Source organism: Varanus komodoensis, unplaced genomic scaffold (genome assembly GCF_004798865.1).
Source record: "Varanus komodoensis strain SLA01 unplaced genomic scaffold, ASM479886v1 scaffold46_3, whole genome shotgun sequence".
Lineage (NCBI taxonomy): Eukaryota > Metazoa > Chordata > Lepidosauria > Squamata > Varanidae > Varanus > Varanus komodoensis.
The window spans coordinates 1691457-1707282 of NW_025336044.1; the positions used below are offsets into that span (position 1 = coordinate 1691457).

At 55.7% G+C, this 15826-nt stretch overlaps 1 protein-coding gene across 1 annotated transcript in view; it reads right to left on the minus strand.

The window, feature by feature from the left end:
- Positions 1-2935: 2935 nt before the first annotated feature.
- RGMA (repulsive guidance molecule BMP co-receptor a) overlaps positions 2936-15826 on the minus strand; it is a 59206-nt gene continuing 46315 nt past the window's right edge. The window contains exons 5-6 of the mRNA XM_044445004.1: positions 6510-7021; positions 2936-3649 (exon numbers count right to left, since the gene is read on the minus strand). Of these exons, the coding sequence (XP_044300939.1) occupies positions 2936-3649; positions 6510-7021 (1226 nt within the window). The remainder of the gene's footprint in view (positions 3650-6509; positions 7022-15826) is intronic.

Genomic DNA, 15826 nt, shown 5'->3' on the forward strand with positions numbered 1-15826 from the left:
ACCCGTGACTCTTGCGTTTTCTTCCTGAAGAAGGTTCCAACAGTTACCTGAAGGAGCAGCTACTGGACAACAAAGACTGAAAAAGGCAGAACTGGATCCTGTACATGCCAGGCTAGGCTGCCAAGACAGCTCTGCAGCTCAACTCTCTGTAGCAACAGGCCAAGGATGGGCTGTCCAGTCCTGCAAAGAGGATGATAGCCCCCAAATACTGTGTCCTAAATTTGCCTTTATTGTGAAGCATGCGTGTTCCTAAATTATTTGGTCTCTTCCATGGGGAAGATACTGTGTGTTCTTTGGCAGAGCTTGTGGAAGAAGGATCCCGGGAGGCATGTGATCTGGGTCCAGCTTGGAGCTATGGGACTGGGAGGCTGCCCCTTTGGCAAAAGGCCGTGTGGAACACACACTTGGCGCACCGAAGGACCTTGGTTTGGCCAGCTGGACAAGGTCTGCTTGGGTATCAGGCAGCAGGAAGTTGTGTTACCTTGCAAAGTAGTGATGGGCTAACTCTTTTGGGAAGCCCTTTGTAAGCTGGATGTCTGCCACAAATTTGAACCCAGGTTCCTAGCAATGTGGCTTTTGCACTCTGGTTTGGCATGAAAGCGCTGGATGGAGATGCAGCTTGTCTTCACGCGCTGCAGTGGCGATAGAACGCGGAGCCACATACTTTACGCTTCTCTCTAATGTTCTCAAGTTGAGGAAGGCAACTTCTGGCCACTGCGTCTACTGGCCCAACTCCTAGCATCGCTTGCCACTGACCAGGCAAGTTAGGCTAGTGGGAGGTCCCTTCCAGTGCTTGGAAGGCCCATGGCCTGTTGGGCCACCACTGTTTTAAGAAAAGGGTGATTATTTGGCGTGAGGGCTGTTGTGGTAACAGACACAACTATTTGCAAAATCTACCATCTGCAAGATTCCTGGAATGGAAAGTCATTCACTGCTGCATTTTTGGGAAGGAAGTTTTTACTAGCATTTTTGTCAATAAATAATTTACAATATTTACATCAATACCCCACACAAGTTCTGCACACACAAAATAAGCGAGAAAGGAACGGGACTTGTGAGGTTGGCTTTGTCTTCAATTTTTTTTTTATTCTGTTGTGTCTTCGCTGGCTCCATTTCACCTATGAGCCAGAACTCGGCCAAACGTATCCAAAATAAAGTGCCTTCAATTATTATTTGAGCATTAAAACTGATACTCCAGCACCAGGAAATGGATGCGGAAGCAATTGGATGGTTCAGTCTGGGATGAGGAAGAGGAGGAGGGAACGAGGAGAAAAGCATCAGCTGAGGAAGCTGGACCCCACCTACCCTAATCTGGACACCTTCTTAATTTCTGGGGAAGAGGCTATAATTTATTAATAAAATGGAACATCGTGTTAAAATTGCAATTCTCCCCCTCAGCCACACCATAATGGCATTTTCCCAAGCACATCACACGCCTGGTAGGCCTGCATGGGAGAAGGCCCAGCCACCTCTGGGATTCTTGGTTTCCAGAAGCAAGCACTGAGCGCCATTTTGATCTGCCCTTCAGTTCCCTGCAGTGGACTTGGACTGTGGCTCCTCCCAGCCTGGGGAAACTTTCCACTTGGCCCTGGACCACTGGCTGAATTGCAGGCACAGCAGCCCTGGGACTGGCTTCCACCCGGTGGGCCAGGCTGCGTGTGTGGCAAGCAAGGGCCAGAGGCTCGGCCACAGAGACAGGCGACCTGTCTTAGAGATAGTCTTGCCTGCAGCTCCCACGAGCCCTCAGTCATGGGCCATGCAAGCCAGGAGGCTGCTGGGAGCTGTAGGCCAAAGCCATCTGGGAGACTACAAGTTGCTCACACACTGCCTGCTTGGGTGGGGCCAAAGTCAAAGGATGCGGGAAGCCAGCCGAGGCCAAGAGCGGGAGGGGAGTGAGGGAAGGGGCAAAGCGGCGGGGAAGGGCTCCTTCAGGGCAAGCTGCCCAGCAATCTGCAGCTAAGCCCTCTCGAGGCGGCACCGCTTCTGCAGAGAGAGACTGGGCAGGCTTTCCCAGGCTGGCGCCCTCCTGCGGGACTGGAGTTCAGTTCCCATCAGCCTTCAGCCAGCTGCGCTCTCTGATGCATCGGGGGGGGGGTGGCAGGGGGGGGGGGCCCCCCGGGGGGGGGGGGGTCAGCTGCAGCAGCACCCTCAACCAAGAGGAGGGGACTGGCAGGAACAACTTCGGGCATCCTGGGCACCGGCCAGCTCCTTCCCGTGTGCCCTTTCTCTAGTGGAGTGTGGGACAATGGGGGGGATGTCTGAAGCCTTGGGGGCACCTGTGCCAAGACAGCTGCCAGCAGCTGCCCAAGTCATGAAGAGCAGGCCAGGGGTGCACCAGCAGAGGCTTACCTGTGCCCAGACAGGTGCCACACAGGTGAGGGGGTGCACAGGTGAGGAGCAGCGTGTGGGGCCCAGGTGGGGCTCCTGGGCAAAGCAGGTGCATTGGACTGAAGGCCAGACACAGAAGGAGCAGTGCTTTCCGATGCGGGGTTCTGGTGGATCAGACCCCTTTCCATGGGTCTCCTCTCCTCTGGGCCCAGTCCCACCCCGCCACTCCTTCCCTCTGCCTCTCCACAAACTATTCAACTTTACACAAACGCCAACGTCACGATCACCACAACCACTTGCAGTACGACAAAGGAGGGGGCATCAGGGTAGGGAGCGAGGAGGCTCTTCCCATCCTCCTTGGCAACGGGAGGAAGAACTGAGAGATGGCTCAGGGTGAGTTCCCGTCGAGCGTGTCTTCCAAGGAGAGACGGGCCTTCGTCCGTGGAAGGCCTGCAAGCTCTCCAGGGGTTGGTTTTCATGGAGGGAGGAGGCTTAATAAACCATGCGCCACCCCAGTTGGCTGGGCCTCCTCCTCCTCCAGTCTGCAACCCGTTTGATCATCAGTCTGTCAGTCTCCCTGTCTTACGAAGCCCCCCGTGACTGAGGCCTATAAGAAGAGGGTGGCGCATCCACCCAAGCACAGCGCCGCCACCAGCTGGAGGAGGAGCGACCCGGACGGCTCCGAGGCGGCCTCGTTGCCTGGCCCAAACTCTCGTGTCCTCTCGTACAGGTGCACCTTCTCTTTGTCGGAGTGGAGCACCTTGACGTCCTCGAAGGCATAGTAAGCAGCAAGGGTGAAGTTGACGTCGCCTGTAGTCAAGAGGTCGAAGACGCAGGACTGGAAGTACAAGTCCTCCACCGGCAGCTTCTCCCTGCACTTGGCTGTGGCCATTTCATAGGTGAAGGCCTCCGGTGGGGATGGCAGGCTCAGGCCTTTTCGGCGGACCCGGTTCTCCGTGCTCTGAGACGTGGAATGGAAGGCCTGAAAGTCTATTTGCTGGTTGAGAGGGCAGCCCCGGAGACAGAGGTAGAGGCCCTGATTGTCTCCATCTTCCACAGCTTTCACCACCTCCTCGGGCATCCTCACGGCAAAGGTGAGGTAGCGGCCAACTTGCCTCACCACGATGGTGGTGCCAATGTATTTTGCCTGGATCTCGATGTGCTGGCCAGACACCTTCTCCGTGATCTTCAGGCTGTTGGCACCATGCTTGTCTCCCCCATTCTTGGAGCCATCTGCGAAGGCCGCTGGGAGCTCGTCCATCTCGGCTTGGTACACTTTCTGGTCCACGCATTCCTGGAAGCTCTTGAAGATGATGGTGAGCTGTGCGGAGGCAAGAGGGTATGGACAGGAAAATTCACTGACATTGCCAAGATCTCAGTGATAACCCAGCTCTATGCCTTCTCTCCTCTCCCAACCCATCTCTTTTAGGACAAATCTTTCAATTCTGATTTCCTTCAGTGTTACATTTGTCCTACCTTAAGTCCACTTCATCTTCAGCTTTGAGAACTTCTCCTGTTCTTATTATATGCTCAGGTCATTCTGGAGACTGACTAGGAGAACTTTGTTTTTCATGTTTGAAGCATTTTTGTGCACATTTCTCCCAGTGAAATTATGCATACAAGTGTACACTTTTCCCTAATAAGCACATCTTTGTACGCATGTACGTTGTATGCTGGCGAACTCCACCAAAGAGAAAGTTTTGCTTTGTGCCATGCTTTGAAAGACAGAAATGTGCGTTTCTTTTGCCCTCACTGGGAAATGGCAGCACCTGGGCCCTCGGACTAGCCTTCTGGAACATTCCAGCCAACTCAAGATGTTCCGCTAATGAAAGGTGATTTCCGCATCAAATAATGTAGAGCTCCAGGGACCAGGTTTTATGTACCGTCAAGGGCGGGCAGTTCAGCTAGCCCAGAATCCTCTTGGCCATGAGGGTCAGGTGACACCAGAGGGCCAATCCCATGCCACTACCTGATATAAATTGCCCTTTATCTGGGCAAACAGTTGTGGCTGGAAGCCACTTCTCCACATTACCTGGCTAAAGAGGCAGGCACAAGGTGCTAATTGCAAAACTAGCTTACTTCTTAAAATGTTAGCTTGGACCCAAACGGAATCATTCTGAGAACAGACCCGTGAAAGGCTCAGGGGCAAAATGGCCCCTCTGTGTGGGGGAGTGTGGGGCTCTTGGCAGAGAATTAGGGGTCACCTTGTCAATGTCCCACAGTCTCCCAGAACAATGCCGCCATGGGCTTTGTGGTAGATCAAGAGAATGACTCATTCTTGTGGCCTGACACTGCTCTGGATGCCAAACGAAGGAGAGCACACGTTCCCAAGCCCACGTCTGCCTGCATCTGGCGCCTGCCCAAGAACCTCCAGTTCCACCTGGCCTTATGTTGCCTTTCTGGCAGCCCACAAGGCACTCCTCTGCTCCACGGGCCTGTCCCTCAAAGACCTGCAGAACACCCCAGGCATTCATGAGTAAGTCCTGTTTCGCTGGTTATCACGTGGGTGGCAAAGGTTCCACCCCTGGAAAATCTTCCCACTTGGAAGGTTTCGCCATGGAACGAGCCACACCAGGCCCGTTCCACAACCGTGACAGCCCACTTGGCACAGTGAGCCCCCCTTGCCTCACGTGTGGGCCCCCCGTGGATGCAGCCCTGCAACAAATCCGGATGACATATTTCTCTGATGCGACACGAACGCCCCTCTCACGATCAATGGTGGGGCTAATTGTTTCCTGCAGGTTGGACGAGGGCAGCTTCAACTCCCTTCTCCCTGCTGTGGCACCAGTCCGACTTACGTCCTGTGCACCTGCTAATTCTGCTGGGAAGAAAAGCCCTATTGGCACTAACGGGAATACGCCTTCCCGTGGCACCAGCAGCTCCTGGGCTTCCAGACTGGATTGGGACTGCAGTGGAAGACAAGCGCTAATTGCCCCAGTGGTGTCACATTTTGTTTAGCTAAATGCAGACCTAGGTTTAACCAAACTTCGTTTAAACCTATTGAGCTCCATAGGAGTTAAGTTGACCAAACTCTGGACCCAACCCATTGCAAGAAATAATAACGTGGAAATAATCCCTCCTGGAGCAAGCTACAAAATTTGCGGTGACCAGGATGTGTGTGTGTGCACGTGTGTGTGTACCGGGCATCCTGGGAGGCAGCTGGAGGCGGCGTGCAGCTTCATGGAGACGGACGTTCTAAGGATTGGCATACAGTTAATAAGGTCCTTTCCTAGAAATGGTGCATAAGGTTGCAGCCCAAATGTTTTTCAGCAGGAGGAGGCATGTTAGGAGCTCAATACATAATTGTGGTTCCTGCCATGCTGCAGAGGCAGGCGGTTCATTGCCAAAGTGAGGGCCATGACAACAGTATTTCATGTTTCTGGTGATAATTAATTGCTAGGTCTCTTGCCAATTCCCCAGTACATTAGATCACTGTATTTTGCTTCCGATATCTTTATAGCATGTTCTATTTGCCCAGATTTTAGGATAGCACTCTTTTTAATGTGATTTGAACCCTTTCCAGAAGGAAAGCAGGGGGTCACGGGCACAGCAGCTTCAGGAATTTGTTCACTGACATTTCAGATTTGAACCAACCGATCCACACTTGGCAGTCCACAGGATGGATCGAGGCACAGCGCTCCTTCAGGCTTAGCACTTAGAATTCACAATGTACATCCGGGCTCAAAAAATGTTCCAAAGTACATTCAGACACATGCCTTTAGATACGTTTTGGTTGCGTTCAATTTTACATTTTTAGTGGGACAGAATGATGAATGAACTGAGGTGAAAGTGACTCGAACAGGAAAGAAACTATCTGACCACATCTATTTCCCAATTAGTCTTCTGTTTAGTGTTCCTTGCATCTGGAGGTAGGGAGAAGGGCCTCTTGGGAAGCCTAAGCCTAGGCCTGCCCCATCTTCTCTGCCCTCCTCACCTTGTCCTGAGAGGCAACAGTGCGGGGCAAGTTGACCGATCCTTGCTAGGCACCCCCTCGTGAGGGAACCCCCAATGGCTCTGCCAAGAGTCTTCCACTGCATGCGGCCACAGTTCTGCACCTGGCACATGTGGCTGGACTTCAGCGCTCATCATCCACACCTCTGCCCAGAATGAGAAATGGAGGGAAGGACGCCCTAATGCAAGGGCGGCCTCCAAAGCAACACCCGGGCATGCACCACACTTACCTTGCTTGTGGCAGTCGCTATGGAACCGGGCACGACAGGTGTGTTGGTCACCTGCACATTCAGGTAGTTATTGTCTATGAGGGGCCACGCCCCCTGGACCATGCACGTCTGGAAAGTGTCCGAGAAAGTCCTCAGGTGGGGGTCTCCGAACAGCCCGCAGTGGGTGTAGTTGGGGGCAGGCGCGTGCTTGTGGAAGCTCTTCTCGTAGTGGCAGATCTCCGGGCTGTCGGAGCGCTCCTGGCTGTCCCCGCGGGGCGGCGGGCGCAGGCGGGGCGGCGCGGTGGGCCCGTCCTTGGAGCAGTTGTGCTGGGCCATGAGGTCGTCGATGCCGTGCACGGCCGAGTGGTAGAACAGGTCTCCTCGGCAGGCACGCGCCGTGTGGTGGGTGCAGTGGGCGTAGGCGCGCAGGGCCGTGCAGAACTCGGGGGCCTCCTCAGCGGCCTGGGGGTGAGGCCCTGACGTGGCCGCCAGGAACTCGGAGTTGCACTTCATGATTCTGCACGGAGACATCCCTGGAAGGGGAAGAGCATTTGCAGGTGGGAAGCTGTGCAGGCTGAGCACTTCCCGTCAAGGAGTTGCGCCCAGGTACATGTCCCATGCCATCCTTCCGGGGTTAGTCCCTACAGAAGTACCGCTCCTACCCCCACGGGGCCTCTGCAGACGGGGAGATTCCTGCATGCAGAAACTCCTCAGCCCAGTCCAGCAGCAACTAAAATGGCGCTTGCTGTTGGCTGGGAGCATCCGCTGCAGACGCTCTTCTCGTCACTCCCGCAGGAACTGAGCAACCAGAGTTTAAAAGCTCTGTCAAGGGTGCAATGCTGGGCCACTGCAAATTGTACCAGTCCCACTTCTGACAGCAAACAATGGCCCAGCTGTGAACGCTAGCGGAGTTTGGAAGTGGCAAAGGCCACCTGGCAGCCTCAGCGTCAGAGTCAAGGGTGGTGATGAGGGCTAGGGCTGGTGGGAGCTGCGATCCAAAAATAACCGGAGGACCGCAAGTTGCCCAATTTGGACATGGAAGCAGGAGGGCAGGCCACCTGCTTGGCACTCGGCCAGGCTTCAGGCACACTCTCGTCCATTTCCAGGCAGGGCTGCGCAAGATCCCACATCTGAGGCCCCACAGAGCCACTTCCTCAAGAAGGGAGACCGAGCCGCAGGGGTGGCTCAATTCAGAAGACGCTTCCTCCCGTGCTTCATCCTGTGGCAACTGCTCAAAGCAGAAACCGTGCTTGCCAGAAGGAAGCAAAGTTCCTGCACTTCAGAGCTGCGTCCTCCACCATGAGCCAATGTCCATAGACAACCCTCCCAAATGACAACTCCCCAGCAGAGAGGGGCCGCTCCACACACACGTCCCTCCAGCAGGCGATAAGAGGAAAGCATTCTCAGGCCCTGCAGGGGGAGATGTTTTCCCACAGATTTCACACAGCTCAGCTCTGCAGCAGCATCTCCCTGTCCTTTTCATCCACGTCTCCATATAAGGCCAAATTTCCAAAGCCAGGTGTCAGACATAAACTTTGACAAAATCAGTGTGTGTCTGTGTGTGCGTATGCATGAGAGAGAGGGAGGGGAAGACGCAAACAGAGACATGCAAAACCACCCTGCGCTTCCACCTCACCGCGTCCTTGTAAAACGAACACAGCCTTCCCCAGCCCGGCTGTGCCGGACCTCAGAATAAGATCGTTTTAGAGGTTCACAGTTTACTGGCATCTGCGGGGGAAACACGGCGGTACTTTATTGTATCCATTTTCGCAAACAATTGTAAGCTGCTGAAAGAACTTTGGGTATTGGGAGGTATCAACATGAACACAAATAATTAAAAAAAGACTCCTGACAAGCTCCCCACGGGACACATTGGCTGGGGGATCCCAGAAGCCAGGATCCAGCCTGGAGGTGGAACAGTTGTGGAAGGCTTACCAAGAGCTTAACGAGGTAGCGGAAGGTTAGTTTTCCCTAGCATTCCCTTTCTCACACTCCCGGCCAGATGCCCCTGGACGGCCCCTCAGCCGGCGATGCGGGTGCAGCAGCCACCTGACCTTGCTCCTCCGTGGTCGATATGCAGCGGCCCACCCCTGCCGGACATGGAAGGTCCATCGAGGCAAGAAGGACCAACCCACAGTCTTCTCCCCACCAATCTGTCTTGCACAGGAGCTCTGGAACTCCTGGCAAATTTCTGGCTGATTTCCAGCAGATCAGCAAAGCTCGCCTGACAGCAGCTGCTGCAGAACCGATCCCTGGGATCCTAGATGCCCCTGCTGAGATGCAGAAAGTCCGGGGGGCCCCCAGGAGCGGACGGCGAGCTCTGATCCGGCCCGTTCCTGGACACAAATTCCCAGCTCATGCTTCCTTGATCCCACCAGCCTGATCCCTGACACCCCCCAGTTCTAAGCCCCTCTTAAAGGCATCTGATCTGATTCCCATCAGCACATCTTGCAGCAGTGAAGGTCGAACAGTAACGAGGAAGCCAGATCATTACACATGAAAGCATAACAAAAGTATCCTTCTCCGACCTGGTGCCTGGTTGGAGTGTTGGACTACAACTCCCACCATTCCTGGCTGAGTGCTTCAGCTATGGACAGAAAAGGAGGCCACCTCAAGGTTGTCTCTTGTTTGGCCAGGAAAGGTGGGCGCTCTGGGGACGTTCTGCGCCGTTAGAATAACCCACCCATCGCCCTCGTGATGGAGCCAGTCTGGGACTGCTGCCCGCCTGCGAGCTTCGTGCGCGACCGCAGAGTCGGAGGGGGCCCCGCCTTTCTCACCTTCCTGCTCAGAGGAGAGCAGGGCTTTCTCCGTGAAGGGAGCGTGTCCCACTGCAGCCTCTCGCACCTCCGCTTTGCGCCCGCTGCCTCTGGATTGCACAACACCGGTGTGACTCAGTCGCCTTGGCAAGGGTGCTGGCTTCCTTGCCAGGGGAGGTGCGGGCAAGGAGAAGAGAGACGTGCGGAGGCAGCACACGGGACCCAAAGCCGAGGCTCCAACGCTACGGGGCCAGCCCAGGTGGGGTTGAGGTGCAGGACCTGGGCAGCTGGGAGCACGAACCGAGGTGCCAGTTCGAATTCTGCCTCTGCAGTGAACTCAACCGGTGACCTCAAAGAGGCCACCATTCTCTTAATGGCTGGTGCTGTCGGCTACATTGGTACTTAAATGTCTTCCTCTTCCAAGAAACCCAAAGTGGCTTGAATGCTCCCTGCACCACTCCATTTTATCTTCACAACAGCCTAAGAGGTAGGCTTAGCTGAGAGTCCGTGACTGGCCCAAAGCCAGGGAGCTTTCTTGACAAAGCGGCACTAGAAGCCGGACCCCTGGAGTCGTGGTCCCATGGCATGACTACCACACCGCCTTGGTGCTCAGGGCTGCTAGATGGGACACCTTCAGCATTTAGGGCATGCTCCAAAGAGCAAGCGGAAAGGAAGTTGAGGGCTAAGAGGCCTGGCAGAGAATGCATTGAGACAGTCTCAGCCAGGTCTGCTGAACACTCACAAGCCTCGGTGTTGCTGTCATCACAGCTGGCTTTCTGCAAGAGCCAAGGGGCGATTGCCCCCGTCCCAGATGGAGGAGACAGCGATGCCGCCTGGGCCAATGTGCACAATTCGGCTTGCCAGGGCACCGGAAAGGCATCTGGGAGGGAGGCAAAGCCTGCCGGAGCCGCTGGAGAGGAGAGGTGGGTGGCCTGGCCTAGAACCTGGGACTCCCCAATACCAGTCCAACATGCTTAGCAGCTTAGAAAGGGTCCAGCAGAGGGCAACAAAGATGACCCAGGGTTTGGAAACACTGCCCTGTGAGGAGAGGCCGAGAGAACTGGGCATGTTCAGCCTTGGGAAGAGGAGACTGAGGGGGGACATGAGATCCCTCTAGAAGTCCCTCAAAGGCTGTCACAAAGAGGAAGGTCAAGATCTCTTCTTGCTGATGCCAGAGCGTAGAACACGGAACAATCAATTCAAGTTGCAACAACCCAGATTCGGGCTGGACATCAGGAAAAGCTTCCTCACTGTCAGAGCAATATGGCAGTGGAACCAGCTGCCTGGAGAGGTGGTGGCTCTCCCACCTTGGAGACGTTCAAGAAGAAACTGGACAGCCACCTGAGTGGGAAGGTGTAACGTGGTGTCCTGCAATAGCAGGGGGCTGGACTCGATGGCCTTCATGGCCCCTTCCAACTCTCCTATTCTAGGATTCTATGAACCACTATGTCACACTGCCTCTGCATGGGATCCAGGACCAGCCTCCTGTGGGAGGAAGGACCGCCTGTGCGAGGCCCCCAGACCAATTGGGCAGGAGGGTTCCCCTCCTTCCACACAGCTGCTCCAGCAAACATCTGGCTCCAACGCAATGAGCACAGCAAAGGGGAGTCCCATGACCAGCACTTCCGGGGGTGACGGCCTTTCAACCTTCGGAGAACGGGAGAAAAGCTGCCCCAAAGCAAGGAAGGTACCCAAGGATTGGCAAAGGCTTTGGGAAAGGGGCACAGGCGCTCTGGGGGAGCCCCAGGCTGGGCTGGGACCTCAACAGTGCCAAGCCAGGTTCCCGGGCTCGATGCTCCCACACCCTGCCTGAGGCCATTTTTTCAGGCAAGCCTCCAGTGCATCCCCAGATAAGGCTTCTGGATTTTGGGGTCAAAAGCAGCAAAGGGCTCCTCCGCAGGGGCCACATTCTCCCCAGCTTCACCTCAAGGGGGTCTGCCTTGACAGTCCTGGGGAGCCCAGCTTTGCGAGCCTCGCCCCTCTTTCCTCGGCTCGCCCCCTCTCCCATGGTGGCAGCAGGCCAGGAAAGCAACGCCATTTCCTGGTAGCCCAATCCTCGGCCACTGCGCTCTCTCTGGCAGGCGGCTTTGGCACAGCTCTGGAAAACGTATCTGAATGGACACCAGGGAAAAACTCGCTGGCTCATAATCCATTTTCCATTGACTCAAAATACATCTGCCTCTCAGCTGTGGATGACTTGGCACTGCTGCTTCTGCCGCTCAGGGGAGGCGAAGGAGAACCACTCGGCCGGGACAGAGAGGAGGTTGCTCTCTTCCATTCGCGGCGTGACAGGCACAACTGCACGTGTGGTGCGACTCTCTGGCTCAGTTTCCTGGGAATCCCTGCTCTGATGCCTTCTTTTGCAACACATGACATCCGGCAAGTTCCTAGTCCTTATGGCTGCGACACAACGCCTGACAAACTGCTACCACACAGTGCCTGCGTGGACTTCCAGTGGCATGCACAAAGCACTCTGCTCCCTTGGGCCCTGATTTTCGAATGCAAATCTTGGAAAATATTCCGGCAGGGTTCTTCCTCTTCCTTTCTAGCCCCTGACCCTGCTCTCTCCCCGCTCGACACCGTCGGATTCTTTGATCCACATCAAACGAGATCTGGGAGTGATGGGCCCTAAACGAGAAAGCCCCATCATAAGCCTTTCAAGCACCCCAATATTCATGGGGCCCGGTCAAGCAAGGAGGGCTAGTGAGCTGAAAATGCTGCGCACACGCTGGACACGACCCCTGGCGCCCCCCCGCCGTTTTCCTCTCCCTCCCACAAGCTTTGCACTTTCGGCGGCTCCTCCGCCGCCGGCCTCTTTAGGCCTCCGTTGACTCAACGGGCACCCTGGGCCACATCCTGCAAGGTCCCAGAAAGCCCGGCGAGGGTCTCAGGGGAAGGGGCTCCTTCGCAGCCTGCGGACTGGCATCCTTTCCAGAGGCCACGCCGCGAAGCTGGGGCCCGGCCGCCTCCCCGAAGCGCCGCGCCTCGCCTCGCCTCGCCCGGGCGAGGGGCGCGGGGTCCCCAGCGGCAGCCGCCCTCTTGCCCCTCGCCGAGCGCTGATTGATGCCTCCTTTCAGCCGGGCCGGGCGGAGCGGAGCGGGGCCGGTGGGCGGACCGGGGCGAGCGGCTTTGCTGCTTCCCTGACAGGCATTGAGCTGCCGAGCCTTTGAACTGCTCCGAGGAAGGGGCTGATTAGCAGCCCCTGATTTGCATGACAAAGCAGCGAGGCGGGGAGGGTCCCCCGAAGGTGATTTGAGGGCAGTCGCAATAAAAAGGGGGGAGACAATGGGATCTGCCATGGAGGGAGGGGGGGAGGGAGAGAAAGGCAGGCAGGCAGGCAGACAGACTTGGATAACCAATGCCGGGGGAGGGCTGTGATACGAGAGGGGCATTCCTAAAAGGGTGATTTGCTTGTGCGTGTGAGAGGGGGGCTGAGGAAAAGCCGGGGAGTGGGTTCACTGTGTCGCGGGGGGGGGGCACTTCCAGGCTCCGAGGCTGGCTTTGCAGCTGGGGATGCTGCATGTTGTCCGAAACATCTGGAGTGCACCAGGTTGGGGAAAGCTGTTCAGCACTCCCCCCCCCCCCCCCGGAGGCCTCATTCGCCAAATCTGAGATTGCCTTCCCCACCTGACAACCCCTGGGTATTTTGCACTACAAATCCCAGCATCCGTGGCAATGCTGGCCAGAGCTGATGGGACCTGAGGTCCAAAACAGCTGGGGATAGCTCCATGGTTGGACACAGCACCGCTGGCGGAAGGAGGCCTCTTCGGACTTTCTTCATGTCTGCACAGCTCAGCCCCTCCAGTGGGGCCTGAACTGTACATGGGGCATTTTCAGAGGGCTGGACAGGTTGCCCTGGAGGAGTGGGGTCGGGAAAGTCCAGTCCCAGCAGCCCATCTGCAAGAACCTAACTTTGGATACAAGCCCTGGAAGAAGCGGGCCTGAGCAGAGCTTAGTTCGGAGATCAAAGGGGTCCTACGGATGGGGGAGCAGGCGTGGATGCCACACTTTCGAATGCAAAAGCCCTTTCCCCCATCCCAATCATGCAAGGCCTGGCTGGGGCTTCTCAGTGGAAAAGTGGGCCCTCTTGCCATGCTCAGAGGCACTGTATTACCACTTCACACAATCCATGTTTAACTCTGTGAGGATAAAGCAGAGTGGAGGAGAGCTCGCGAACCTCCTTGGACTCCTTACAAGAGGAAGGAGGTAGGATATAAATTTTATAAGAAAGCATCAAAACTGACCATTTTGACAAAGTTTTCTGGGGCCAGGAGCAATTCTGAAATCTTTCCGACATGGAGGAGAAATTTTAAGACTTTCTCTTGGCCTTCAAAAAATGGTGTGGGAAGCAGCCTTGGCTCGGTTTCTCAACAGATCTCCAGCCTTTACTTTTTTCATCCCAAGCTGGGGATGAAACAAATTCCCCCTTTTAGGCTCTGCATTCAGCAGGCATGTCACGCCATCTTGGTATTCGGAGTGATGCTGCCTCTGAAGTGGCAAAGGCTCCTTTTGCTATGGCTGATCCCTCTTGTGGTGTGATGCCTGGCGTGATGGAAAAAGGGATCCAGATCCACCTCTCTCCCCGCTGGGGTGAGAGCGTCTCCAAAATCTATGAAATGGAAGCTCTGCGACAGCCTCTGCCAACTGCACTGCTGCACTGTTCAAATGCCCTGCTCCCCAAACCCATCATCCTCAGACTAGGCTGGCTTGTGGATGCAGGGAGGCCAGCCACATTTAAAGGGGGTGCCGTGCAACACAATTCGGGCCTTCCCAAACTAGCACCATGTGTTGGAGTGCGACTCCCATCAGCCCCAACCAGCACAACCGATCATGAAGGACAAAGGGACTCGTAGGCTAAAACACCAGGCAGGTCAGAGGTTCCGCCCTCTGCTTCAAGCCAGTGTGGAACCAACGCTGACTCCCAGCGGCATGGGCTTCGCCGGCAAGGGGGGCATTTTCTGCGGAAGAGTAACCACTTCAGCCTGGAAAGTCGGCAGCCTGTGGCCCTGCCAGGACTCAGAGGTTCATGGCCAGCAAGGGACTGGCGACCGAGACAGTGTCAGAGGGCTTTCCCCTTCCCGCTCCAAAAGGGGTTGCAGGCGACTCCTCCACTGCAGGAGTGGTTGCCCAGGGCTGCACCGAGACTGGGATGCCCTGATGTCCTCCCGCCCGGCAGGGCAGCTCGTGCTGGTGAAGTACACAGGGTGGGACATGGCCCCTCTGGAGTGGAGAGGCCTCAGCTCAGACCTCCCTGGGTAGCCGCAGGAAGTTGCCCTCTCAGTCCCGGGTTCCCGGGCACAGACAGGGGACGGCCATCGCCTTTGTCCCTCTCGCAGTGGCAAGAGGCTGGATGGACCCAGCGCCTTGGGCTGGACAGATCCACTTGAGGGTGGCGTTTTTGGGGTGGTGGGTAGACTCACTCCAGAACCCCCTTTCCCTCTCAAAACCTTCCCAACGCCAAGTGCTTACTCTGGAGGCTGGCCAGAGAAGGCGACAGATAAAGTCTGGGCTGGGGGTGCACACGAGGCGCCCCCCTTGCCCACTGCAGGCCACAAGCCAAGAAGCCACCAGCCAAGGCCGTGCAACACTCATGGGAGCCCGCTCGGAGAATTGGAGGAAAGTCTGCCAAAGCCTTCGGAAGAGAAGTGAGCCTAAGAAGTGAAATCATAAACTCTGGCTTGAAAAGTGATGTTTTTAACATGTGGTCGACCTGACTGGCCCAGCCCTCTGCTGGTTGTAAACTTCCCCCCCAGTCGCCCCGACCCAACAAGCTAAAACCGAGTCAGACAGTTGAAGAGGGAGTTTCGGCAAAACCTGCTCATGCAGGCCAGCGGCCTTTTAAATCTCTCTGTATTTCGTCGATCACTTCTCACACACCCCCATGCCTGCAAATGGACTTCGGTTATTTATGGAGCTTATTAATCTTCCCAAGGTAGAGAGCACAGCACACACCTAAAACCAGGGGGGCACAATCTCCAGGGCTGTTTCTTTATGCAGCCCCCATTTCAAAGGTACAGCAGTGCTCCCACACAATCCTGGTTCCTCTGGAAGGATTGGCTTTGCAGGAGAACTTCCTTGTAGATCAAGTTTAGAATGATCTGCTAGAGACGTTTCTGCAGATTATAAAACAAATCAGGATCCCCGATTCCTTTGGTTCAACCACAGTCAACAGACACTGAAAAGCTTGAGCTCCAGCTAGGACTATGAGGACACAAGGCAGCTCTGAAAAAATGGACCAGCTAAGGGAATACAATCACCGCATCCTACGGATGAGGAGCAAGCCGCAGTTCTGCCGCTTGGCATTTGCTGGACTCCAGGCCTTCAGTCGCCTGGCCTAGGAAGTGATCCAAGCTCCAGTCAAGTCTGTGTGTGCCTGGAGTCTGGGGCTGGCCCCTTCTTTGCACCAAACAATTCTTCTGCAAAGCATGCAAAGACCTCAAGTCGTGTGTGCAGAAGCGAAGCATTCTTGCACCGTGGGCACACAGGCACTGTGCACTGTGCAAGCCAGCCACGCGAGGTTTAGCCGTGCAACAGGGGGACACTTCCTGCTGGATCCGTGCACAAGCCCTCAGTGCTAGTCAG